General features: G+C 48.6%; 2 protein-coding genes across 11 annotated transcripts; one reads left to right on the top strand and one right to left on the bottom strand.

Annotated features, from left to right (window-relative positions):
- The first annotated feature begins 14 nt into the window (after positions 1-14).
- On the top strand, positions 15-14,664 carry KHK (ketohexokinase). Of its 9 annotated transcripts, XR_004326191.1 has the most exons (11): positions 27-677; positions 4,155-4,271; positions 6,612-6,746; positions 8,510-8,582; positions 9,515-9,661; positions 10,678-10,766; positions 10,903-11,060; positions 11,146-11,227; positions 11,561-11,693; positions 12,301-12,369; positions 13,747-14,664. XR_004326191.1 is itself a non-coding variant. In XM_032497221.1 (10 exons), exons 2-10 carry the CDS (start codon positions 556-558, stop codon positions 11,676-11,678), a joined length of 1,041 nt encoding a protein of 346 aa, XP_032353112.1. In that variant the 5' UTR covers positions 19-160; positions 363-555; the 3' UTR covers positions 11,679-12,289. The 9 variants fall into 9 exon arrangements, 8 of the variants coding, with proteins under 8 accessions (XP_032353120.1, XP_032353119.1, XP_032353112.1 ...); XM_032497221.1 differs by lacking the exons at positions 12,301-12,369; positions 13,747-14,664 and having other exon boundaries at positions 19-160; positions 363-677; positions 11,561-12,289; XM_032497223.1 differs by lacking the exon at positions 11,561-11,693 and having other exon boundaries at positions 29-677.
- CGREF1 (cell growth regulator with EF-hand domain 1) lies at positions 12,572-26,655 on the bottom strand. Of its 2 annotated transcripts, none has more exons than XM_032497231.1 (6): positions 26,501-26,655; positions 14,970-15,066; positions 13,858-13,923; positions 13,701-13,771; positions 13,432-13,556; positions 12,572-13,231 (listed from the first exon to the last, which is right to left on the bottom strand). In XM_032497231.1, the coding sequence occupies exons 2-6, from the start codon at positions 15,053-15,055 to the stop codon at positions 12,785-12,787; spliced, it is 795 nt and encodes a 264-aa protein (XP_032353122.1). In that variant the 5' UTR covers positions 15,056-15,066; positions 26,501-26,655; the 3' UTR covers positions 12,572-12,784. The 2 variants fall into 2 exon arrangements, with proteins under 2 accessions (XP_032353122.1, XP_032353121.1); XM_032497230.1 differs by lacking the exon at positions 26,501-26,655 and adding an exon at positions 26,259-26,395.
- Between the last annotated feature and the right edge of the window lie 145 nt (positions 26,656-26,800).

Genomic DNA, 26,800 nt, shown 5'->3' on the forward strand with positions numbered 1-26,800 from the left:
CGGGCTGCGATTGGCCGGACTTCAGGGGCGGGGCGGGGCAGCGGCGGCGGCGCGAGCAGCTGCGCGGGATGCAGGGGGGCTAGGCCGCAGCTGCGAGGCCCGACTCATCTCTTCCTGTCTAGGGTCTGGGGTGGGAGCTGCCGGTGCAAGAGAGGGCAGGGTAAGAGGTGCCTTTCTACCGCACTTTCTGTTGGCATTCATGAGGTTGCCTAGCTGCCCCTTGGACAGCTTTACATTAGCTCCGAATCCGTGTGACAAGTGAGGAAATTGAGGCCGAGAAGTGGGATGCGTGGCCATATCCTGTGCCACACAACCTGCTAAGGGGAGGCCGGAGATCAAAACCTCGGGGTCTGCGCCCCCAGGCCCGCCGGGATAGGTGAGCGTGGAGAGCAAGAGCCCGGCTCCGTCCCCGGTACCCCACTGCACCCCTCGCCGCTTCGGGAAGCTCCCTGGAGGAGGAGCTCGGGACGCGGAGGAGGAGCCAGGGCAGCCCCTGGGAGCGGGGACACGATCCTCCGGGATAAGAGGCAGAGCGCGAGAGGAACCCCGTCAGCCATGCGTGCAGAAAGCTCCGGGAGAAGCCTCATGGAAGAGAAGCAGATCCTGTGCGTGGGGCTAGTGGTGTTGGACGTCATCAATGTGGTGGACAAGTACCCGGAGGAGGACACAGACACCAGGTAGGGGCGTCCGGGCCCCTCGGAAACCCCAGGGGCCGCTACAGTCCCGCTTTGTGCCCGGCAGCCAAGACTACAGGGCTGCTGAGCCAGAGGCCCCGCAGCGAGTCTGTGAGAGCCTGCCTCCGGAGCCGGGAGCCGGTGCCCCGTGCCCTTCTGCCAGGACCTGGGGAAAGAATTGAGGCCTTCAGTAATAAGACCCAGGCTTTGGATAGCACTGTGTTCGCCAATTCCCAGTTCAACCCTGAGACCGTGTCAGACATCATTATCCCCATTTTACTAAGTAGAATAAGCAAGTAGAGACTCTGGGGGTCGCAGTGGCTTATCCAAGGGCACGTAGCTAGAAAGGTGCAGGATCAGTTTCTTCCTTTTTAACAAGACCTATGCACTTGCTTCCCACCAGCATTTACTTCTAATTTATTTACCACATATATATCCCATCTGTTTCTTTAAAAAAAATTTTTTTGATGTAGCTTACAATAAGAACATATGTGAAGTTAGACTATTCAAGAACATTTTAAACCATCGTGATTGAGTTTCAGTTAGCTCAAGGCTTGCTGGCGCTGTGGGCAAATTTGGAGATGCTGAGTTATTGGTAGAGCTGGTTCATGAGCCACAACAGTCTTCTCTCTGGTGCAGAATTCCAGAAGGAGTTTACCAGGAGTCCTTTTTTACAATAGTCAGTGAACAGCATAGTGGGAAACATCCTTTTCAGTTGTCTGGTAGAAGTTGAAGAGTCATTTGTTGGTTCTCATATTTACTCTTGATAAGACCCACTCCATTACACTATAATCCCAAGACACTAATTTTTTTTCCCAGGACACTTCTGTGCCCCAGAATCCATAGCCTTCTCTCAGTGCAGTCTAGTGCTTAGAATCCTGAGAAGAATTGCTTCTTGGCTATCAATTTTCTCAGCCAAGAATTGGATAAAAAGCTAGTTTGGGATTGAGCTCCGGCAAGACACAACAGCATCGGTGGCTATGAGGCTAATTGAGGGGGCATCCTTCAGGCGTGGGTCCTCACAGCGCTATCACCACGTTATCCCGTACTTTCTTCACAGCAGCCTATGGGAAGCATGTAGGGGTCAGCTACATCCTCTATTTATAGATGAGGAAGCTAAAGATTTGGAGAAATTAAATAATTTTTAAAGGCGTGTAGTTAATGAGAGGCAGAGCAGTAGTTACAGCTCAGGTGTCCTAACCCCGAGGCTGGTGCTCCAGTCCTCTACCGTCTTTTGTGTCCTCCGCTTCCTTTGCTGCTGCCCATCTCATGGAGTTGATTCTTTGCTTCCAGCTGCTTTGTTTGCTGAAGATTAGAGCTCCTTGCCAGGGGTGCAGAGACAGTGGGGGAGGGGCACAAGACTGCTGCTGTGTGCACCTAGCCCGCCCACCAAGGTCAAGCCAGCCCTAGGACTTGGTGCACAGCAAGGAATTTGGTTTACTCTCAGGAGAACAGCGTGAATTCTAAGGCCACTGGTTCTCCAAGAACTGTGGAGGGCCTGGAGAGGACCCAGAGTGCCTGTTCCACTAGAGCCATGTCCCGTTCCCTTTATGTCGGGAAGCTAAGGAGATCGTGCTAGTCCCATGCTGATGGGGGCTAGTTCTGAAGGTGGGCACTAAGCAAGGCGCCTCTCTAACGAGACCCTTCCCAAGTCCTCCATGCTCCCTGCCCTTCAGGGGGTACCTCCCCCTGCCCCGGACGTGGCTCTGCTTCTCTGCAGAGCTGATTGGTTGTCCACAGGGCTTCTCTCCTGTGCTCCCATCCTACCCAGCCCAGCTCCTGGACTCTGTTCTGCCTCTCAGATGAGCAAACCTGAGTGGAGACCCGGCCCTGCGCAGGCATCTCAGCCTCACCTGTCCTGGGCTCACTCCATAGGCAGCTGCAGACTCAGGAGCTGCCACCTGGAACTCGGCCCTGAGGAATGGCCCTGCCTCCCAGAGTCCAAGCTAAGAAGACACTTCCAAGAGGCATCTTCATGCTCAGCAGAGCATTTCTGTACAGGAAGTTGGGCATCCATGTGACTGAAGGGTTTTCAGGGTAAAATTGTATCTCCTTTCTCTGAAACCTCATCCAAGCTGAGGCCCAACTGCTCTCCATTCAGAAATGCAGAGTACTTGCAGGGGTTCTGAGGTCAGGAAGCCCAGGTTCTGGTATCAGCTTTTTCATTAACGGTTGATGTGATCTTGAGCAAGTCCAGTCCCTCCAGGCTTCTTCTCTTTTCTCTGCATGAAAATTTCTCTAAAGCTCATAGCTTGAGAAATGTTTGACCCTTCACTGATTAGGATCCTTCCTTCTCATGAGATCAGGGTCCTCTTTTCCCAAGGCTGAAAAGAACTTCAGGATTAAAGTTTGTGTATAAATATGCCTTACCCTAAAAATTCTACTTCATTTGTTTCTCTTAGTGGTTCTTTGATATTTGTTCCTCTTGTTGTAAGCTGCGACAAGTAGTAGTATTATTATTATTATTATTATTATTATTATTATTATTATTATTATTATTTATTATTATTATTATTATTGGAACGGAAGAATAGAAACAACAGCCTGCACTGTTTGCCTCACATTATTTTTGGAGCACAAATGAGAAATCATTGAAGTACTTTGACTATGTATGCGTAAGTTATAATTTTTGTTGTTGATAATGACAATGAAGCCCTTCAGGTATATCTTGAGTTAATTTCCTTTTTTTAGATTTTCAGTCAAGATGGAGAAAAACAAAGGGAAAAAAGAAGGTAATCATGTGATGTGATGGATGTGTTAACCAACCATATTGTAGTACTCATTTCATGATATATACGTATATCAAATCATCATGTTATGTATCTTAAGTTTACAGAATGCTGTATGTCAATTATATTTCAATAAAGCTGAAAAAAAGGTGGAGGGGGTCAAACAAAGATAGAGAAAACTGGTCTCCACCCAATAATCCTAACTTTTGATATGGTAAAAGTTAGCACCTCCTCCCTCTTCTTAAATGATCATGATGTCCAGGCTTGCTTCCTGTCTTACTCATTTTAACCCGAGTTATTACTAAAGTGGGCCCTGCTATGACAGGAGCAGCAGTAGATTTGCCAGCTTTGGGAAGAGGCACTTGGAGTTATCCAGCTCCCACGGAAGAGGCTTGCTGGGGAAGAGCTGGGTCACTGTAACTGAGGAGGGGGGAACCCAGAGTCAGTGGAGCCCTCAGGTTGTGATGGGCCTGAGTGAGTACTTTCCTGATGTCATAAGAATAGGTGAAAGACAGAAATTCATCACTGTGAATTTGAATTTAGCCTGGGCTGGGGAACAGACTTGGTCCTCAGCCGAGCCCCTTCTCTTCACTGAGCCTTAGCTGCCCACCTGGAAAACGAGAAGGCTGGGTCTGGACGCTTTCTGAGGGGATCTCCTGGCTTTTACATTCTGTGGGATCTACCCAGGGCTCGGCTGGCTTATCCCGGCACCAGACTGCTGGAGCTGCAGGGGCCTCCTTGTGTTTTGCAGGTGCTTGTCCCAGAGATGGCAGCGTGGAGGCAACGCATCCAACTCCTGCACTGTCCTCTCCCTGCTTGGAGCCCCCTGTGCCTTCATGGGCTCTCTGGCCCGAGGCCACGTTGCCAAGTGAGTGGAGGGCGCAGGGGAGGCCAGCCTGCAGCGTTGGGGGAGGAGAAGGAAGCCTTGGCCCTGGGTGGGCAGCCTCTGAGAAGTGGTCTGCGGCCACCAGAAATGGGTGGAGGGGGAGGAGTGGAGTACCAGCATCCCAGACCCTCCCTGGTGTGGCTTATCTGCTGCTCAGTTGTTAACATTGCTCCTGTTAAAGGTTTCACTTCAAGCCTGTTTCCTTGGCCACTCCCTGGAGCCCGCTTCAGCTTCCCACCTTCTTCCTTGCTTCCAACAGACTCTCTGCGGTGGATGTGACTTTGCCCTTCTCAAGTCCCTTATCCTGGCTGTGCTGGTTGCAGAGGGCAGTTAGGGACATGCTGTACCTGCCCTCCCTCAGGGATGTCCTGCATCCATGGTCCCAGAGTCCAGGCCCGCAGTGTCTTTCCCAGCTCAGGGGGCAGGGCCTGTGCTTTGTCCCTGTTGTTCACTGAAGCAGTGAGAGCTCCCTGCCCAAGGGCACCCCGATGCCCTGTGCTAAAACTCGGCCTGGACCCACTCCTCCCAGCTCGTTGGCTGGGAGCCTGCAGCCCGTAGTGGCCCACACACTTTCTCCATGTTGGCTGCCGCAGAGACCCGAGAGCCCTTTGACCCCGGGCACTGCTGACTCAGCAAGCGCTTATCAGGAGGTGAGGCCCACACTCTGCCCATTGTGGGCACAGGGGCAGGCTGCCAGGCTGCTGGCCTGTAAAGCACAGCCCTTTGAACTCTAGTTGGAGAGGGGCTGCTGCCAGAGCCCAGCCCCAAACCGCAGCCAGATTCCCTTCCTGAAGAACTGGCATGAAGCAAATAAGGGGGCAAGACCCTGCCCCATGAGGTGGGACAGAGGGACCCGGAGCCAACAGCTGCTCACCTATCAACCCTCTTCAGCAGCTGCCTCCCTCCACGCTAGAGCAAGACTGCGGCTCTTGCTTTGAGGGGTGGACCCACCTTCATGTAGCAATCATGCCATAGGTAGGCCATTCGTGATTCTCCTCTCGTGTTCAGCAAACACTGAATGAGTACCTACCATGTGCCCAGTGCTGTGGGTGCAAAAAGTATTTGGCAAACCAAACCATATTTTCCATGCTGTGGGAAAGCTACTATTTAAAGGATCCTTGAGATGTAAAACAAGGAACGATGCCCCAGCATGGTACCTTTACACAAATCTGTATTGTCCAGCCTTGATGTTGCCAAAGGTGGGGTCCTGCCATAGTGAGAAAGGCCAGGATGGTGGCTGGACTACTGGGCATAGTTACCAGCTCCTGGTTATAGGACACTGCATTTCCAGAGAGCCAGGAGGGGTGGGGTACTTTCCTTGTTCTGCTGGTGCAGTCCTCCTGAGGGGCTGCCCTCTCCCCATTCACTCTGATTGGAGGGGATTCTGAGCAAGAGTCCTGGACCCTGTCAGTCCATACTGAGGGGCCTCAGGCACTGGGAGGCCTCATCATGCTGTGAAAGGAGAGGGTGGTGAGCAGGCCCCCGAGGGAGTACCACTTCCTGGCTGGGCATCATGGAGGCAGGTGCAGAATGAGAGGAATCATGTTAGGACTGGAAGGGACTTCAGAGAGAGGAGTACCATGGGGATGAGATGCAGAGGGCAACTAGGGGACAAAGTATCACCTTGGTAATTATTAATTCTGCCTGGACCTTGCATCATACAGGCCACAGTGCCCTCACCTGCTTGGTTCAAATAGGGTATGTGTTCTAGGTTCTAAGTCTAACCCCTCTAGCTTTATGAACTTAAGTAGATTCTTTCCAGCTTGAGTCAGACTGAAGGACAGGGTCAAGGTTGGCTTCAATCAGGACCTAAAAGAATGTCCCTTAGTGTTTTTCTCACTAAGTTCCAGTGCACCCCTGCCTCTCCTGCCCCCACACAGCCTGTGACGGTGAATCCCCTCCTAGCCCCTCTGCTTGCACCCCAGGGTCCCTAGTGGCCCTGCCACCTACCCTTCAGACCCCAAACCCTCCGCCGAACTGTGCCTCCCCCACATTACTCCGCTCCGGCAGTTTTGTCCTGGACGACCTCCGCCGCTATGCCGTGGACCTACGCTACACGGTCTTTCAGACCACGGGCTCCGTCCCCATCTCCACAGTCATCGTCAATGAGGCCAGTGGTAGCCGCACCATCCTGCATGCCTACAGGTTTGTGCACCTGTCTGTGTGCGCCTTGCCAGCTGCCATCGCCATCACTGAGCTCCCAGAGCAGGACCCTTCTCTCCGAGGCCCAGCACTGCTCCTCGCCCCACGGGAGGTCCAGGCCACCTGTAGCCTCTAATGTGTGTCTCCTTGCCCTTCCCTTGGCTCGGGCTCCACCCCAAGCTTCCTGGTGGCTGACTTCAGGCAGCGGGGCGTGGACGTGTCTCAGGTGGCCTGGCAGAGCAGGGGGGAGACCCCGTGCTCTTGCTGCATCGTCAACACCTCCAGTGGCTCCCGTACCATTGTGCTCTATGACACGTAAGGCCCCCTGGCCTCCCCTGCCACAGCCCACCAATCAGTTTCCTTACTCGCCACTGAGGGCATCCTATTGCCCACCTCTGTGGCCTCTCTCTTTGTACCAGAAATTGTCCCTGTGCCAAACTGTTCAGTGATTTCTGAATTGCTTCCAATTAGGGGAGGAGTGAGGTGGGAAGGGATGGGCTTTGCTCTGCCTGGTAACTTGCCCTTGGTCAACACCAAGGATGCGCAGGCAGGCCTGTGCAAAATATAATTTATGATGTGATTCTGCCATAATTAGCCAATCAGCAGCCTGGGTGTGGGTATGGGGAAATTGTTCTGAGGACAGAGGGTTGGGAGATGTGATTCAAACCATCTTGAACCCTGAAGGGGGCCCACTGGAATTTCCAGGGTCAACCCCGGAGTTGCCAGCCTACAGCATGGTACCAGGGACTGGGTTTGGACGTTTGAAAAAGATAAGCCCCTCCAGATTCCCAGCATAATGAAGTCAGACCAGATGCCACACACCTTAGCCAGGGAAATAGGAACATTGGGTCAGCAGCTCAGGGCCATCTGATGTATTGCTAACCTTGGGGGAGGGAGACCCTTCTCATCTCTCCCAGGTTCCCTCCTGAAGAAGGTTTAGTTTACTAGTGTGGATCTAGTGTGTGCCAGGTGCTCTGTTGGGGCTGAGATGGCCCAAGCCCATCTGCCCTGGGGTTCAGACTGTTCCTGCTGCCCAGCATGACCTCTGGACCTGGGGGAGGGGCAGTCATCCTAGGACAAGCTTTATAACCAGTAGCCTTGGGCTCTGTGTTTCCCAGTGAATGAGTAGATAGGCATACATGCTAGAGGTGATCTTCCCACTGGACAACCCTAGTCATCTGCCCAGTAAGTAACAATCTGTAGCAACTTTGATGAATACAACATAGGTATTCTTGGGAAGGGAGGGAGCTCTGAGGAGAAATGTTTATGGCCCACTGGCCTCGGTCCAAGCATATCCACACACATTATCTCCAGCTGCACCAGGCCTGTGAGGCGGGGGGTTTCAGCCCCATTTACCAATGGGGGAGCACCTCAGAAAGGCCTCGGTCACCCAGCTAGTTAAATCGAGGGAGGATTCAGCCACAGAACATGGAGGGGAGGACACTGCTGTGTGTAGGTCTCTGGCCAAGGAAGGTCAAGGCGGACCCTTCCCAGGTCTCCACACCTAAGCTGGCCAAAAATAAACTTGCCCTCAAGCACCAACCGTGATCTCAGGGTCATAACACGGAGCTAACCAACTCAGAACAATGGTGCTGTCATCGCTGGGGCGCCAGAAGTGAGTAGGACCAGACCTGAGCTCTGGGCAGAACAGCTATGGCCTTTGTAGTTTCCCAGGCACTGCATGCTGGGAGCTGCTGGCAAGGGGAGATTCTGGGAACTGTAGTCCCTGGTGCTTTTAGAGCATTTTGGGAGATGTGGTCTCTACCGCACGTGGAACTGGCCCCTTGCTTGACACATGCTATGGCTGAGTTTGCCCTTAGATAATATCACAGCCTCAAACACAGGAAGGGGCACCCTATCACCACTTCCAGTCCCCTGTCTGGGTGGAGCTGACTCTGGTGAGGAGGAGTGGTCCTGAGTTTTGCCTGGATCAGAGTCTGTCCTGGAGCTGAGCCTCAAAAGCCTGTGCTGTGGGTAGATCCAGCTTCCTGCCATGCTGCAGGCTGCGCCAGGTAGAGATCCTGGCCCTGGCTGGCCTCACCATGCCCCTTCTCTGTCCTTTCTGTCCTGTGACTCAGGAACCTGCCAGATGTGTCTGCCAAAGACTTTGAGCAAGTTGATCTGACCCGGTTCAAGTGGATCCACATTGAGGCAAGCCCTGCCCTACCTGTGTTTTGAGGGTCTCAACCCGCCAGCTCCTCTACATGTTGTGCCTCCGTCTCGGTTTCTTTTAAAAAGTTTTTTTTTTTTAATTTATTATTATTTTAACATTTACTGAATCCTACTCTATTTTTTTTTTTGAAGGGGGAGGTAATTAGGTTTGTTTATTTAGTTATTATTATTTTTAATGGAGGTACTGGGGATTGAACCTAGGACCTCGTTCATGCTAAGCATGTGCTCTGCCATTTGAGCTATACCGTCCCCCCTTCTCAGTTTCTTTGAAGCATGGAGTACCTTAGAGATAAATGAACCCAACCCCCTTGTCCCCTCTCCATCTTTATGTTTTCAGGTAGGAAACTAAGGCCCAGAAAGATTGGGTGACTTACTCAAGGTCACACGGCAGGATGTGGGCACCAGAAGCAGAATGCTGGCTCCAGGCAAAGTCCTGTGCCTTCTGTGTTACAGGCTGCCCCACTTCCTCCTAACCAGACCTCTGGCAGGATCCTGCCTGTGGGAGGCGTGGCCCATTACTTCTAGGGAGGCAGGAATGAAGGTCTTACTTAGCTCCCAAAAAGGGAACTAGAATTTTCATTCCAAGAGAAAGTTTCAGAGTCTGGGTGGGAGGAGACCCCAAGAAGCCCTCAGTTCTAATCCTAGCCCTGTCATTTGAATTACTGTAGGTCTTTAGGAAAGTCTCTCTTTTATTCTTTAGTCTTCTCATCTGTGAAATGGGAGGGTTGGTCAGTAAGGTCTTGGTCCATCACAGTGCTAGAATTTTGAGACTTAGGATGGGATTTCAGCCTAGCCTCCCTGGCCCCTCTCCCCCTTACCCATACTTCTAGCAGGGACAGAAGAATGAGCCAGATGGGCTGGGTAGTGCCTAGGTGGTCCTGAGCTGCCCGCCCTGCCCTGCTCTGCCCCAGGGCCGGAACGCATCGGAGCAAGTGAAGATGCTGCAGCGGATAGAACAGCACAATGCCGGGCAGCCTCCAGAACAGAAGATCCAGGTGTCCGTGGAGGTGGAGAAGCCGCGAGAGGAACTGTACCAGCTGTTTGGCTACGGAGACGTGGTGAGCATTCCCCGCAGCCTCCCCTTGCCACATCCAGCTTAATTTGGTTCTTAAAGAGAGTCCGAGCGTTCCCTTGTCCTGCCTACCACACTTGGGATGGCATCTTGTGGCTTGGTGATGTTGGCAGGTAGGGGCAAAGCAAAGAGGCAGACCTCACAGAGGCCAAGGAGTAGACTTTCTCCGCCCTAGTGGTGGCATAGGTATGAGGGCAGCCGGAGGGCTTGGACAGGACCAAGCCAGCCAGCCACAGGGCCAGCCCGCGTGGACGCACCTCCTCCCTGGGCCTCCTGCCTTTTCCTCCGTCAAATGTTGGAATAGGACTGTTCTCCCAGGTGTCCTCCAACTCTGGGGTGGGAGCCACCCAGGGTGAGAGCAGATGGGAAGGCGCCTTGCACATGGTAAATTTGGAATGTAAATGGGATCTGGGTGATAATTCTAGCATCACAGCAGAAGCTGGTGGGGCCTCCACCTTGGCTGCACTTAACAGATGTGGATGCCTGAGCCCCACCCTCTTTTTTTATTTGGTTGGTAGGAGTGGATCCTGGGCTGAAGTATTTTTTAACAAAACTTTCTGGTGATTATAATATGTAGCTGGTGTGGAAGAAGCTCTAGAACCCCTACCCCTTTGTTTTAAAGATGAAGAAATCAGGCCTAGAGGGCATAACCGTAAGAGAAAAGCAAAACAATAAAAAAGGCCCTGAGAGCCACGGTTTAACTTGCTATTGGTAGATTTCACCACAAGATGGCGCTGAAGACTCACTTTGGGTTTTCAATTGTGAGGAAATTCATTGATCTTAGAATAAATAGGGCTTTTTTGTTACAATTTACATGGCTGTTCTCTAGCATATTTTGAGCAAATATGACACTGTGTTCCTGAGGGACAGCGAGATGCTGTTGGGGGACTTAAGTGGCCACTTTGGAGGAGTCGCGTTACAATATCAATGCCAGGCTGCTTGGTGAGTGACAGCTGGGGCTAGAGCCCTGGTGACTGTCAGCCTCTCTTCCACTACTCACAGGTGTTTGTCAGCAAAGATGTGGCCAAGCACTTGGGGTTCCGGTCAGCAGTGGAGGCCCTGAGGGGCCTGTACGGTCGAGTGAGGACAGGGTGAGCTGGGGGAGCCAGGCAAAAGCCCTGGGTGTGGGGAGTGAGTGCGCCTGACCTCCGGGTCTGCCCCAGAGGCGGAGGAGGTGGGGCGGGGGCAGGGCTGGGCTGACACCCAGCTGAGTGGAGGGTCTCTCAGGGCTTCGCTCATCTGTGCCTGGGCCGAGGAGGGCGCGGATGCCCTGGGCCCTGACGGCCGGCTGCTCCACTCTGACGCTTTCCCGCCGCCCCGGGTTGTGGACACACTGGGGGCAGGAGACACCTTCAACGCCTCGGTCATCTTCAGCCTGTCCCAGGGTGAGTACTCCAACAGGAAGCACGGGGCTGCTGCCTGCTCCTGCTGGAACACCAGGCTGATCCAGCTGCCTGTCCCTCCCTCCAGGGAAGAGCATGCAGGAGGCGCTGACGTTTGGCTGCCAGGTGGCCGGCAAGAAGTGCGGTCTGCAGGGCTTCGATGGCATCGTGTGAGTGCCCTGTAGTTGGGGCACGGGCTCACACCCCTGACCTGCCGCAAGTCTGGCAGCACTGGCTGCCGTTGGTTTCTTCTCTCCAGCTAGCCTGGCATCAGGCTGCCCTGCTCCCTGGGCAGATGCCAGCTGTGAGAGGGCCCCCCTGTGACCTGGTGTCGCATGTGGCAGAGCCGCAGAGCAAATAAACCCCTTTCCCAGAGCCATCTCCCTTCTGGCAGTCTGTTCATCCTTGATGTCCAGGCTGCTCTGGCTGGGGATTCTGGAAGCTTTCATCATGTAGTCCTTCACCCTCTTTTTCTCTGTTCCCCAAATTCACCTCCTGCCCAGGCCCCAAGGAGGCACCCGCCCAGACCAGAGCAGCAGGAAGTGCCCCAGGCTTGCCACCAGCTGTGCCCTTGCTGGCGCCCAGCCCTCCCTGGTGAAGAGCAGCCACTGGGCCTGGTAGAGGCCAGACTTCCTGGTAGGGGAGGAGACTTAACCCCTTGCTCCCCAGGGAAACTTCTGAAAAAACACAAGCCCTGAGATATGCTCCTCTGGGCTGTCATGAGACTCAAGTCCCGTGGCTGCAGGAGTGTCCACATGGCTGAGCCAAACTGACAGGCTGGGTAGGGAGCCTAGTCTGTGGTTTGGTGGAGCCTTTGCAGTTTAAAAATATCTCCCCAGTCATTGCCACCGAGTCTGACCGCCTCACCCTTGGAGCCACCTCGTAGTTAAGGTGGTACCTCAGCCACAGATGTGACCCAGGATACAGAGTGTTGCTGTCCCTGGGTCTGAGGGCATATTAGAATGGTGGATTTCCACATGGGAGTTGGGACAGGGGGAGTGAGGCCATAGAGTATGATAAAGGGTGAGACAGACCTGAATTCAAATGTGCCACTTCATTAGCTGTGTCACCTTGGGTACGTTACTGAACTCACCTCCAATTTCCTCATCTATCAAATGGAACTAATTTTGCTTAGTGATAGAATTATCATAAGGATAAAATCAGATGGTAGATAAAATGCCTGCCATGCTGCCCAGTGTGTACTAGGCTCTCAACAAATGGTAGTTATTGTTAATATTTTCAGGCGTTGGGGGCAGATACAGGATGATGAGGAAGATCTGCTCTGAACAGGCCTCTGGGGGTCTGACACCAGGTGAGAGGGGACCAGGAGTGGCTGGGCTGCAGGAAGAGGCTAAGCTCTCCTGCCCGGGTTGTCTGCAGCTGGCTGTGGCCTAGTGCGGTACGCTGCTGTGTCTCAGCACCATCTGGGAACACTGGAAAAGCTGAATCCCTGCCCCTCCCAGAGGCCTGTCCAGTCCCCTACCCCCTGCAGCCTGAGGTCAGAGCAGGAGGGATGAGTTCATTCAGTTCTTTATTGGTTGTCCGGGCCCTAAAGCTGCCCTTCAACTTAGGGTCTCCCTGAGCTGCACAGAAAGACCTGCCGCCTACTGGGGCCAGGAACAGGGCACAGAGGGGGTCATCGTCCCAACATACACACCCCACCCACCCTTCACGGTTTATGTTCTAGCACTGAGACTTCTAGGGGTGCAAACCTGTATCCTCAAGGTTTATATCTCTTCATTCTCCAGCTGAATAGCATGGACCTCAAACTCATTTGGGGTGTTCTCAGACTCCAGTGTTTCCCCTGGGAGATCTTCTGCTCCCTCTCCAGTGTCCCTGGCCTCTGCCTGTCTCCCAATCTCCCCTCCTGGGCCTGGGGCTTCTTTTTCAGCCTCTGCCTGTCCCTCAGCCTCCTGTACAGGCTCCGAGGACTCCCTTCTGGCCTCCATCTGTCCCCCAGCTTCTTCTCCAGGACCCAGGGCTTCATGTACTTCTTGTCTTGATGGGGTTTTAGCCAGCAGAGGCTGCGTCTCAGCTTCTTGTGGCCCCAGGGGCTCTTTGGGCTCTGCAAGCCTGGGGGCCTCTCCAGGGAAGTTGATGAGCTCTGCAGGGGTCATGAGCCCATCCCCATTCAGGTCCTGGGTCTCCAGCACCTTATCCACTACCAGGATCACCTGTGGAAGGGTCTACAGTGACTGGAGATGCTCCCAGGAGCCTTGACCCACCCAACAACACCCTCTGCATCCCGCCATGCAGGCTTTGAGCCCTCCTTTTACAAGGGATTCACCCAAAGAATCATGATGAAAAAAACCAAAGCCACAAGGAGCTGGGTCTTCTTCTTGGGAGAAGGGGCCTCCCATCCATCAGGGCTTACCGGGTTGGTGGTGGGAGAGTCAGCAGCTCCAGGGGCCAGAGCTGCTGTCAACATGGACAACAGCTCTAGGCCATCCAGTTGTCCACTCTGGTCATAGTCATGGAGGGCAAAGAGGTAGAGGAGAACTAAGAAGGAAAGGCTGGATCAGAAGAGGCATCAGGGGATAGGTGGAGGAGGCAGGAGTCCTGGGATGGCCCGAGGTCGGTCCAAGCTCAGGCTGCCCTGAGCCTCCGGTCCACTGGCCCTAACAGCCCAGCCCAGGTCCTCACCCTGTTCCCGGCTCATGTGCTCCGGCTCCTCTTCCATCTTCTCTAGTCCCTTTAGGTAGCTCTGCAGAAGTCTGGCAGAAAAGCAGAAAATCAGCCCCCAAGAAGCCAGTCTGCAGGCCCAGGCCTGACCCTCAGGTCCCCAGCCCAGCCTACTCACCGAAGCTGCTCCTGGCCTGGCTGGAAGGGGTTGGGCAGAGGCAGATGCTGCACTTCAGGGACCAGCCTGGAGGAAGGAGGGAAGGACCAGCCTTGCAAAGAGCCTCCCTGAGGGCCCAGCCTGGCAGCAGCCTTCTATCCCCAAGCTCCTGGTACAGTTCCCTCCCCAGACCCAAAGCAAGCTGCTTCTCTGGATTCCCAAAACTTTGTGGGGACGAGGCCCTTCTGGCTTCCTCAGAAGCAGAACATTACTGCCCAGACTCTGCTCTTCCAGATTCCTAACTTTAATGTTAAGTGAAAATCTCAATAAAACATCCAGTTAGGAGGAGGTCACACCTAGAAGGTACAAGTTTAAGACCCAAGAAAACAGCACAGTGGGCAGCAGGACAACATGGATCGTGGCAACTCTTCTACTGTGATGCTGGGAGCTCAGGGACAGGTCTCTGGCTGAGCCCAGTGGTACTGCCCAGTGTTACACAGACCTGAGTTGCTCCATGACATGAAATGGACTCTTTGTTTTCCCCAAGTTGAGGGCACATATATTGGTTTTGGAGTTTCAATCTGCTCTGTCCGTCTTTAAAGCTCAAGATTTGCTCCCACTTCTGGACAGGGATCCCTGTTTGCCCAAGTCTATCCAGACCTCTGATGCCAGAGAGCTGGCAGGAGCTGGTGCAGCACTTTTGTCACTGCTGCCAGCCCTGTTGCTGTTCTGTATCTGTCCCCCGGCCCCACCCAGCTTTCCCACCGCATTGCATTAACACACAAAACCACAAGAAAGTATTCAAATAAAATAGAAATGATATGCTAATTATCTCTATTTCTTTGGCGTTCCTACTACAGAGTCTTGATAAGGGGACTGCAGCCCCTTCCCTGACCCATAGCTTCACACCTCACTGGAAATGAACCCCTGGTTTCCAAGCAAGTCCAGAAAACATGTGTTGAATACCCACTTTGCACAGGCACTAGGCAGAGGTTGAGGTGGGTCGGGATGATACAGAAGTCAGGGAGCGTGTGCCCCAGTCTTCTGCCTCCCAGAGGGGCCCACCACCCCTCCGATTCTCCAGAGACACTGCCTGCTCCAGGCCCACGGCCCTGCCCTCTGAATCCCGTTACCTCATGGTTCCATCCTTGGGAGCAGCCTGATTCAGGGGCAGCGGCAGCAGCAGCAAAACTAGTATTTTCATTGTCAGTGGTAACATCCTTCCTGTAACTGGAAGTAGGAACAGAGTTAGGGGGTCAGAGGGAAGGGGTATCTGCCACAGAGGCAGGGATCGGTGGGTTGGGCCTCTCTCCCTGCCTCCACCTGCAGCCCAGGTGACAGGACTCCTGCTCAGGGAGGAGTCACACACAGACATCAGTAACCCCCCCTCCCATGGAACTTTACTCAAAATAAATCTTATTCCCTCTCCAGCTTGTAAAGTGCATGAAGCAGATCTGCTCTAGGAGAAGCCACACTGTGGGCAGAAGCCCCTCCACACACCCCACTCCCCTTGCCTTGCCAGCCCCCCAGGTGCTCAGAAAAGTGCAGTTTAAGTATATCTGATCTAGTTCAGTCCACTCATTTTATGGATGGAAACTAGCTCAGAGAGGTTAAGAAAAAGGCCAAATTAGAAATGCAGAGAGTTACAAAAAGACCAAGCCTTAAACAGAGAGGGAAACAGATTGTTGGTTTGTATTTATGAATTACTCACTGAAGAACAAGTCAAAAGGGGCTCAGACTGCTTGAAACAGTTCTACACTCAGGTAGGGATCAAGGTTGATCAAGGATCAGCAAATCAAGGTCAATCCAACAGTGGTCCCAGGAATTGCTATTTACTAAAGGCAGTTAGGAAAACCAGATCCCAGTATGAAGGAAAAAACAGTCAATTTCCTTTAGATCTACATTGTGTAGGCCCATTGGCAGCACAATCACTTGATTATATGAAAGCAGTCAAACAGAGGATCCATCAAAAGCACCAAGCATGAAGCGTTCTGATTAGTCCTGAGAGTGTACGTATCATGTGAGTTTCTGAGGAAGAAGAAGCCCTCTAAAGCCAACGCCTGAGACCTCAAACTCATCTCAAGAAAGACAAATCATCAGGTGCAGAGGATCAGGAACCCTCTGAAATGGTACCATGCACTCTGGCTGGCATTGAATTTTCCTGGAGAAATATCCATAGCTTTCAGCAGATTCTCAAAGAGTTCCATGACCCTGACAGGGTTCGGAACCACTGCAAGGGGGGATGTCAGCTTCCTAAGAATGTGGGGTAGAGCCGGTGAGCATCTGGCCAACTGGCAGGTACATGTGGGGACCCAGCTGTAGCTGTGCAAATAGAGCTGTTTTGAGGAAGAAGCAGCAAAACATGGAAGTCCACGAGAAAATGAGGCTACTGAGAGTCATAGAAACTGTCTCCACTTTTCTACACATACATTGGCCCCAACAGATATATAGTTTGTTGGTGTCCATAATCCCCTGTGGCCAAATAGGTGCAGAAGCCACAGCTGCCTTAAAGGTGTTTGTGAACTTCCACTGGCAACATAGATCCTTGGACTTCAGTTGTTGTAGCCAAGAGAGAAGATAGGTCTTAGACCTGTCCAAGGGAGCAGTTAGAACTGAGGTCTCCATACTCCTGGGGACTCTTAGAGGTCCCACCACAGTGGACACACCTCAGTGAAAGGATGGACCAGAACAATATCCAGACTTCCACATCTGGGAGTATAAGAGTAAATGTCCCAAAGAAAGTAACTACAAAGCCGGATAAAAACAGAAAGTATCTTTTTTAATGCATTGAGTTGGCAAGAAAGTAAGAAATACCCAGGGTACAAAAGCACAGTGAAAACAGTCATTTCTGGTGAAAAACTGTGCTTGAAATCAGCTTTTGCCTGAAAAGTATCTGCCAAACCAAACCAACTTAACTTCAACTACCAGTTGAGTACTTTGTACAATAGAGGAAACCAGAGATAAAGCCTGGGCCCTCCCAATGTAAAGAGACTAATAGGAGATTACCCACACAAATTTTGGATTCAAACAGCTTTTCTCTCAAAATACAATTTATACAAAGTTTTTAAAAACATAGATTTTTTTTAAAAAAATGCAGTGAGTGAGTTAAACAGATTAGACACGGATGGTATGAGAATTAATGAACTGGAAAATAAATCTGAATAAATTATCCAGAATGCAGTTCATTGGGTCAAAGACATAGAAAATATAAAACAAAGGTTAAGCAGCATGGAGGATGGAAGCAATAATAGAGAAAATCAGACAGAAGCAGTATTTGAAGAAATAATATCAGAGATTTTTCCACTATGTTTCAAAACACTAATATTCCCATCCAGGAAGCCCAACAATCCCAGGCAGATTAAATAATCAGAAACACACGTCTAGAGCTATTATTCTAAAACAACAGAACACTGAGAAAAAGAAAAGATCTTAAGAGCAGTCAGAAAGAAAAAACACCCACAGACCTACAATCAATTAGTATTTGACAAAGGAGGCAAGAATATACAATGGAGAAAAGACAGTCTCTTCAGCAAGTGGTGTTGGGGAACTGGACAGTAGCATGTAAATCAGTGAAGTTAGAACACTCCCTCACACCATACACACAAATAAACTCAAAATGGCTTAAAGACATAAACATAAGACAAGACACTACAAACCTCCTAGAAGAAAACATAGGCAAAACATTTTCTGAATAAATCTTAGCAATGTTCTCCTAGGGTAGTCTCCCAAGGCAATGAAAATAAAAGCAAAAATAAACAAATGGGACCTAGTTAAATTTCCAAGATTTTGCACAGCAAAGGAAACCATAAGCAAAACAAAACAACAACCTACAGAATGGGAGAAAATATTTGCTAATGATGTGACTGACAAAGGTTTAATTTCCAGAATATACAAACAGCTCATACAACTTAATAACAAAACAACAAACAACCCAATCTAAAAATGGGCAGAAAACCTAAACAAGCAATTCTCCAATGAAGACACAGAAATGGCCCATAGGCACATGAAAAAATGCTCAATATCGCTAATTATCAGAGAAATGCAAATCTAAACTACAATGAGGTATCACCTCACACCAGTCAGAATGCCATCATTAAAAAGTCCACAAGCGATAAATGCTGGAGAGGGTGTGGAGAAAAGAGAACCCTCCTACACTTTGGTCATAATGTAGTTTGGTCCAGACATTATGGAAAATAGTATGGAAATGCCTCAAAAAACTAAAAATAGACTTACCATATGATCCAGCAATCCCACTCCTGGCCATATATCCGGGGGAACTCTAATTAGAAAAGATACATGCACCTCAATGTTCATAACAGCACTATACAATATACAATAGCCAAGACATGGAAGCAACCTAAATGTCCACTGACAGATGACTGGATAAAGAAGATGTGGTATATTTATACAATAGAATACCACTCAGCCATAAAAAAGAATAAAATAATGCCATTTGCAGCAACATGAATGGACCTGGAGATCGTCATTCTAAGTGAATTAAGTCAGAAAGAGAAAGAAAAATACCATAGGATACCACTCATATATGGAATCTAAAAAAAGAAAAAAGGAGAGATTGAATCAAGATGGTGGAGTAGTGGGACCATGAACTCGCCTCTCCTTGCAACTACAACAAAACCACAACTGACTTCTTAACAGCCATTGAGAAAAAAGACTGGAGTCTAACAAAAAGGATCCGCTTCAAGTGGAAACATTGAGACAGAACCACAACAGGAAGGTAGGAGGGGTGCGCTCACAATATAGTTGGGTCCCATACCCTCTGGGTGGGCAATCCACAAACTGAAGAACAATTAAGTCACAGAGGCACTTTCACAGGAGCGAGAGTTCTGACTCCCACATCAGTCTCTCCAGACCAGGGTTCCAGCAGTGGGAGGAGGAGACCCCAGGGCATCTGGTTTTGAAGACCAGTGGGGCTTAACTTCAGGAGCCCCACAGGACTGGGAGAGACAGATTTAACTCTCTTGGGAGGCGCACACAGGATCTTGAGTGCACCAGGTCCAGGGGCAGAGACGGTGATTGCATAGGAACCTGGGCCAGACCAGCCTGCTAGTTTTGGAAGTTCTCCTGGGGAGTTAGGGGACTGCTGCAGCTCACACAGGGGACATAGAAGCTGGTGGTGGACACTCTGGGAGTGTTCATCTTCATGAGCTTCCCTGGAGGCTGACATCTTGATTGGATTAATAACACCAAGACCCAGCCCCACCCAACAGCCAGTAGGCTTAAGGGCTAGGAACCCTCAGGCCAAACAACATACTGGGTGGAAACACAGCCTCATTCATCAGCACACTTTCTGAGCTACAAACACCCCTAGGCAGGGCCCTACCCACCAGAGGTCCAGGCCAAGCTTCACCCAGCAGTGGGCAAGCACCAACCCTCCTGTCAGGAAACCTACATAAGCCTCTAGCCCCGCCTCATCCACCAGGGGGCAGATACCAGAAATAAGAAAACAATAGCCCCAAGCCTGTGGAAGGAATCCACAAACACAGGCCAGACTTTACACTGGGACCAGCTCGACCCTGCCCCTTGGGTGACAAGAGAGGAGTGTACTGCTGGGATGCACAGGACATCTCCCACAAAGGGCCACTTCTCCAAGGTCGAGAATCTTAACTAGCCCATCTAAAAACACAAAGAGAAAGACAGACAAAATGAGGCAGCAGAGGAATATCCTCCAGGACAAGACACAAGATAAAATCACAGAAGAAGAAATAAGTGATGAGGAAATAGGCAATTTATCTGAGAAAGAGTTTAAAATGATGATGGTGAAGATGTTTAGAGAACTCAAGAGAAGTATAGCTGCACAGAGTGAGGTCAAACTGTAATAATTCTACATAATAAAACTGGAAAGAAATAAAATAAAATAAATTAAAAAAGAAAAGACACTAATGAACTCATCTACAAAACAGAAACAGACTCATAGACATAGTAAACAATCTTATGGTTACTGGGGGAAAAGGGGTGGGAAGGGATAAATTTAGGAGTTTAAGATTTGTAAATATTAACTACTATATATAAAAATAGATAAAAAACAAATTTCTTCTGTATAGCACAGGAAACTATATTCAATATCTTGTAGTAACCTTTAATGAAAGAGAATATGAAAATGAATATAAGTATGTATATGTATAACTGGGACATTATGCTGTACACCAGAAACTGACACAGTGCAACTGACTATACTTCAGTTAAAAAATAGTGACATAACATTGTAAACTGATTGTAACTCAATGAAAAAATAAAAACAAAAATGAACAAACAAATAAATAAATAAAAGAGAAAGAAAGAAAAATAAATCACCTAAAAGGAAGAGTAATTAGACTGACAGCAACAGTGTTACCAGAACACAGTAGTTTAGTATTTTAATATGTTGAGAAAGGGGTGGAAACTGCCATTCTAGAATTCTATTCTCAGCAAAATTATCTTTCAAGAATGAGAAAACAAAAAAAATGAGTCAAACAAAAAAATTTTAGATAAAATTTAGATAAACCACAAATTAGAGAATTTACTACCAACATTCCTCTTTTAAAGGAAATTTTAAGAGATATAATTCACAAAAAGGAAAAATGATCCCAGAAGGAAGGTTTGAAATGCAAGCGAGTGTTTGAAATGCAATGGTGAACAGAGACATCAGAAAGTACATGGGAAAATCTAAACAGAGACTGTTAAATAGTGATAATTATGTTAATATATGGGGCAAAAAAGGTAGCCTGAACTACAATATTGGACAACATTATGATGTATGGTGACGATGGTTGCTTGGGAAGAAAATAGACATGTTGATCAACTTTGTTAAATGTGCATGTAAATTTTTTTTTAAACTACTGAAAAAATAGAAATAGAATGCTTGACCTCAAACCAGCAGAGAAAAAAGGGAATGGAATTTTTAAAAAAATCAATTCAAAGGAAGTCAGGGAAAAAGGAAAAAAAACCTAAAATTAAATAAATTAATTAAAATGGAAAAGAAATAGAAAGCATAAAATAAGATGGTAAAAATACATCCAAGTATACTATTAATCATAATAAACATGAATTGGATATATTTAAAAATAAAAGTGAATAGTTAAAAAAACATAAATTGCATAAGCTTATCAGTTAAGAATAGAGATTATCAAAAGGTATATAAAGCAACATACAGTTACATGCAATTTTCAAGAGATTAGCCTAAAAGGCAAAGACACCGAAAGGTTGAAAGCAAAATTACAGAAGTATATACAAAGAAATACTAGACCAAAAAAAGCTGGCATAGCTTTATTGACATTAGACTAAATAGGCATTAAGGTGAAAAGCATTATTATAGATAAACATTACAAAAATGCTTAAAAGCTTAATCCCCTAGAAAGATAATTCTGAATTTGTATGTAGCTAATAACACAGCCTCAAAACATCTAAAACAAAAACTGGCATAACGCTATATACCTAATAGAACGGGCAAAATCCAGAACACTGACAACACAATTATGAATTATTCCCAGCATAATTGGGAAGCAATCAAGATACCCTTGTATGGATAAACAAACTGTAGTATATCCAGACAAAGAATATTATTCGGTGCTAAAAAGGAATGAATTATTCAGCCATGAAAAGACTTGGAGGAATCTTAAATGCATGTTACTAAGTGAAAGAAAACAATTTAAAAAGGCTACACACTATGGTTCCAACTATGCGACATTCTGGAAAAAGCAAAACTGTGGAGACAATAAAAAGATCAATGGTTGCCAAGGACTGGGGGTGAGAGGGATGAACAGGCGAAGCACTGGGGATTCTCAGGGCAGTGAAAATACTCTGTATAATGTTATAATAATGGATACATGTCATTGTACATTTGTTCAAATCCATAGAATGTACAACACCAAGAGTGAACCCTAAGATAAACTATGGACTTTGGATGATTATTATTTGTCAGTATGGGTTCATCAGTTCATCATGTACCACTCTAGTGGGGCATGTTCGTAATGGATGATGCTGTGCACGTGTAGGGCAGGAGGTACATGGGAAACCTCTGTACCTTCCTCTCAATTTTGCTGTGAACCTAAAACTGCTCTAAAAAAAATAAAGTCTTAAAAAAAAAAAACTGGCATAACCTGAATTAGAAAAATGTAATCTGCCATTATGGTGGGAGAATTGAACATACTTCATACAGCAAAACTGATACCAAAAGAAACAGCATATTTTAATGGTCCTATAAGTACAATAAAGAAATTGAATTAGTATTAGCGTATATTGTTTGAGGAACTGTAAACCTTAGCTATTTCTAGAGAGCAATCTGAAAAACTGTATTAATTGCCATAAAACAATATCATACTGGGGCTTACACAAGGAATAACACAAATGGAAAAAATTATAAAGATATTTATAGCTGTGCTGTTAATACTAGTCAAAGAATTGTAAACAATCTGAATGTGTAACATTTAGGCAATGGCTAAGCAAATCATATTACATGACAAAGTCACTAAAAATGATACATATTTCAAATTCGTAAGTTTTAAAGGAAAAAACAGACAGATTTGAGTATATCAAAAGTTTAAACTTCTGTATTATGAAAGACACTATGAATGAAGTTCAAGAAGATAAGTGATGGAGGACTGGAGGGAATGCAACTCGGATTCGAGGCTATTTGGGTTTTCAGTAGGATGGAGTTCACCACCACCTGGGCCTCCACAGGGGGCTAGAGACAGAAACCTCCACAGAAACCCCATGGAGACTGAGTGGAAATCCAAGAACTGCAGAGTTATGTGCCTAAATTTTGAGGATTAGAGAGAAGGCCCTGCGCACAGGGTGCCTGGGTGGTTAGGAAACAATAGATTAGGGAGAGTCTAGGTGACTGGGCAGGAGGGCCACCTCACCCAGTTCTTTGTATCCAGAGTGCTGCTGGTTTGAAGAGAGAGGGCTGAGGGTTCCAGACTGAGGGGCACAAAATGGCTGAGACGGCCAGCTGGCCAGAAGAGGCCAAAAGGAGAATGCCAGAGGGTATGGACCCTGGGACCAGATGCCACAGAGAATACCATGGAAGCATCAGGAGAAGTCAAGACCTTTGGTGACAAAGACCAGGAAGGTGAGCATCAGTCAGGAAGGCAAGTGTAAACATGTCTGTAGAATAAGGACAAATGGTCTTTATTGCTTTAATATTTATTGAGCACCTACTATCAGTGAGGCACTCTTATAAGTAAGATCATAAAGGTAAAATTACTTATCCTTTTTCTTCCATAAAGCTACAAATACATAAGTAGGAAAAGATACGAATGCTAAAACAATGACTAAGAGAAAGAAAGAGAAACACAGAATTGCTAAGAGGTGGCACAGCCCAGAGTTTCAGGGTACGGGTCCTAACTTCATGCTACCTAAGTTTAAATGCAGGCTCTGCAACTCACCAGATGTGTGACTTCGGAGTTTCAGAATCTCCGTCTGTAACATGAGACTGATGAGAGGCCCTCTCATGGGGTGCATTGAGGGTTAAATGAGACAAGACGTGTACAGCGCAGCACCTGGTTAAGGCATTTTCCTTCCAGAAGTTTTTCTAGACTGCTCTGCGGTAGCTTCACACATCCTGACATCCTGGTCTCCCCACCTGGATACCATCAAATTGCTTTCTCCTCCCCATCTGTTTAGCACCAGGACCTAGCCCTACAGGAGGCACCAGAGTAATTTAAATAGCTCAGAACTGTCAAAACCTATCATCCAAGCTTAATGTGTTACCATCCACTAGCAGTTGCCTTTTAAAAGAGGATGTTTGTAAACTACATAGAATGATGCTGGTGGTAGCAGTTCAGGCGTAAAGGGGAAGCACCTGCCAGATCCCACTAATATACTCACTCATCATTGGTCAACTGTGATGGTGTGAGAAACATGTCTACAAATTCTTTTTTGTGGGAAATAGCTGGAGTCAAATTTGCCTTTCCTTGTGTATGATTCGGACTTAGAGACTCACATCTACTAAATAGCTGAAATGATACTACACGACTTCCACGTCTAGATCATAAAAGGCAACATGATTTACACCTGGTTCATCTCTCTTTCTCTCTCTCTCTCCCTCTCTCCATGCAGATATGCATCTCTGAAGCCCTGAACCTCCATGCAGGAAGTGTGCCATGCTGAAAAGACAATGTAGAGAAACCACATAGAGATAAGGATGCTTGAGCCGTCCCAGTTGTGCTAGGTTCCAGCTGCTCACTTCCCTGCCTGAGGGCCAGACAGGTAAGAGAGAAAAACTCCAGATGATTCCAAGCCCCAGCCTTCAGCTGCCCCAGCCAACACTGCTGGAGCAGAACTGAACTTGTCTCTGCAGCCCTGCCCAGACTGTACACTCACAAGCAAAGTCAATGCTATTGTTTTCAGCCACTAAGTTTTGAGGTGGTTTGTCAAATTGTCATAAGGATTAGAACTGGCTTCTTGGCAGTCACACAGGGCCCTGCTCTCAGAAGGGCTCTGGGCTTAGTTGTGCTCTGCTGTCTCTGTCTTGAAATTCTTAATCTTATTTTTGTCCTGGGCCCTGAGAAGTAGGACCTGGTCCTGAAGCCTGCCCACATGAATTACTCTCACTCTCCTCCTCTTGGTCCTATATAACTGTCACATGCATGCAACTATTCAGCATGTGCAGTGGACAGAGAATAGAACTGTGGAACATAGCCAGGCCTAGGTTCAAATCCCAGCTCCACCACAGACTGTCTCTGCAACCTTGGGTAAGTTAATTATCCTGCATAATGGAGATAATAACAATATTTACCTCACAGAGTTACAGTGAATATTAAGTAGAAAACAAATTACTCAAAAAAAAAAAAAAGAAAGAAAGAAAACGAATTACTCCTTGCACAAGCTAATACAGTAGTTCTCATTCTTGTCCCTGCCTCTGCTATCTTCTCAATTTAAAGAATCCTCCATACCCACATCAGAGTAATCTTCCTTTGCTAGCATTCCACTGCTCCAAAAACTTCAATGGCTGCCTACTTCTGTTACAATGCAGTCCTCACCTGGACATTCAAAGCCTTCTACAATCAGATATCAAGTTACCATTTTAGACTCACCTTCCAGTGTTCCATTATACTAACACTGTCTCAAACAGGGGGTTACTGGAGTCCCCTGAAGTACTTTTCACTTTCAATTTTCAGTGCTTTTGCCCAAGCTGTTCTATGCTCTACCTGGAATATCCTGGGCCCTCCTGACAACCTTAACATCCTAGTTCATTATAACAAATAATTGCATGTAGACTTTTAGTGTCATCTAAGTAATATTCTCTTAAGTAATGCTTCCAACTGTGACATTTTTAGTATAGGTAACTCAACTGTATTATTTAAAGGAAGTCAGGCTAAGGCACCTCAAGCAACATGTAATGAGTTTGGTGTGATAGTGATTTGTTCACACGTACACATCTCTAACTATTTACAAAAGCTTTTATATGCAACAGGATTAAAGCAGTTATTGAACCACTGCCTGTCAAATAAAAATGTTCCTAATAATTTTCAATTACTATAATGTACATAAACATAATGACCACCACATAAATCCACCACAACTGTTAGAGTTGTGACATAATTCAATAGAGTTATTCATATCACACACACACACACACACACACACACACACACACACACACACACACACTCACATTCACTATGACCTTCTGGCCTCTGATTTTTTTCAAGCCTTTGCACCAGTGCACAGGAGGAGAGCCTTGGCGTTAAAACTCCGATCAAATCTGGCCTCTCACTGTGCTAATGGTATGATCTAGGCAGGTGTCAATGTCTCTGAGCCCTGGGACCTTCACTGTAAAAAACATGGATAGCAGTATCTATCTCTTAGGGGCTTGGAGAGGATGCAACGGAATAATGTAGGTTGAGTGGCTGGTAGCAAGCCGATGCTCCTTGCGTATTTCAGAAACTCTGAGATGTCGCAGGGGCCTTTTCTTTCGCTTAACTTCCCATCCAATGCAAAAATTGCTTGCACAGTATCCTTGTCAATGGCCATCAGCCTCCGCTGGACTCTCCAGGACAGGAGCCTAGCACCTCACAGGTCATCCATTCCATTTTTGGCTAATGCTAACTGTCGGAAGTTATTTTGAACTGAATCCTCTCCTTTATCTCTCTGGTGCCCCTGTAACTCTCAGCACCGCCCCCGCCCCCAAGAGAAGAGGCAGTGGTGATACAGCCAAAGGGGTCCCACACCTGAGAGCTCCACTTCCAGCTAGTAATAACCTCGGCCCCTCTGCAGTCCCTCTTTTCCTCGTGTGTCAAGAGAGAATGAAACGCCTGCCAGCCTCCCCCACCCCCACGCCACTCCCACTCCACCCCCCAGCCCCCAACCCAGGACCGTCAGAGCGACGAATGAGACACTGGAGGGAAAAGCGCCTGGGGGATTATGAACCCCCTTCATCACAGCGAGGGAGCTCAGACTCGATTTCTGAGGCCTCCCTTTACCTGCTCTCAGGAATAACCTCCTCCAAGAGGCGCCCAGAGGAGAGAACCACCTCTCTGGCGGCATCCGAGCCGCAGGAGATGCAGTGGGACTGCAGCCTTCAGCATCTGATCCAGAGGCCCAGAGGCCGCCTTGGTCCAGGGTCCCGCCCCGCGGCGCGCGCGTCCCCGGCTGCCCGTGGTGGGGTCCCTGGCCCCCACCCCACCGGCCCCGGGCCGCCCTCCGGGGCTGGGCTCGCACCCACCTGCGGCGGCGCGGCGCGAGCCGGGTCCGGCTTGGTCGTCGCTGGAGGCTGCGCGCCGCCGCGCCTAGGCTCCCGCCGCCGCCCGGCCCTCCCCCGGGCCGCTCCACGTGGCCGCTCCACGTCGCCCTCCTGGCCGCGGCCGCCGCCCTGGCCCGGGCAGAGTCCGGAGAGCCAGCGGCCGCGGGCAGGGCCCCCGCCCCGCGCGGACAGGCCCGCAGAGCCGGGCCCTCCAGACTGACACCCAGCGAGAATGCGTGTGTGTGTGTGTGTGTGTGTGTGTTTGTGAGAGAGAGAGAAAGA

The sequence above is a fragment of the Camelus ferus genome, chromosome 15 (genome assembly GCF_009834535.1).
Source record: "Camelus ferus isolate YT-003-E chromosome 15, BCGSAC_Cfer_1.0, whole genome shotgun sequence".
In the NCBI taxonomy this organism is placed as follows: domain Eukaryota; kingdom Metazoa; phylum Chordata; class Mammalia; order Artiodactyla; family Camelidae; genus Camelus; species Camelus ferus.

Coding starts and splice junctions, on each gene's coding strand:
- CGREF1 (XM_032497230.1), bottom strand. CDS start 26,322: ATGCCGCCAGAGAGGTGGTTCTCTCCTCTGGGCGCCTCTTGGAGGAGG. Junction 15,067..26,258: donor GAGGTTATTCCTGAGAGCAG/GTAAAGGGAGGC, acceptor TCCTACTTCCAG/TTACAGGAAGGATGTTACCA. Junction 13,232..13,431: donor ACTCTCCCACCACCAACCCG/GTAAGCCCTGAT, acceptor ACCCTTCCACAG/GTGATCCTGGTAGTGGATAA.
- KHK (XM_032497221.1), top strand. CDS start 556: ATGCGTGCAGAAAGCTCCGGGAGAAGCCTCATGGAAGAGAAGCAGATC. Junction 4,272..6,611: donor GCCCGAGGCCACGTTGCCAA/GTGAGTGGAGGG, acceptor CTCCACCCCAAG/CTTCCTGGTGGCTGACTTCA. Junction 10,767..10,902: donor TACGGTCGAGTGAGGACAGG/GTGAGCTGGGGG, acceptor AGGGTCTCTCAG/GGCTTCGCTCATCTGTGCCT.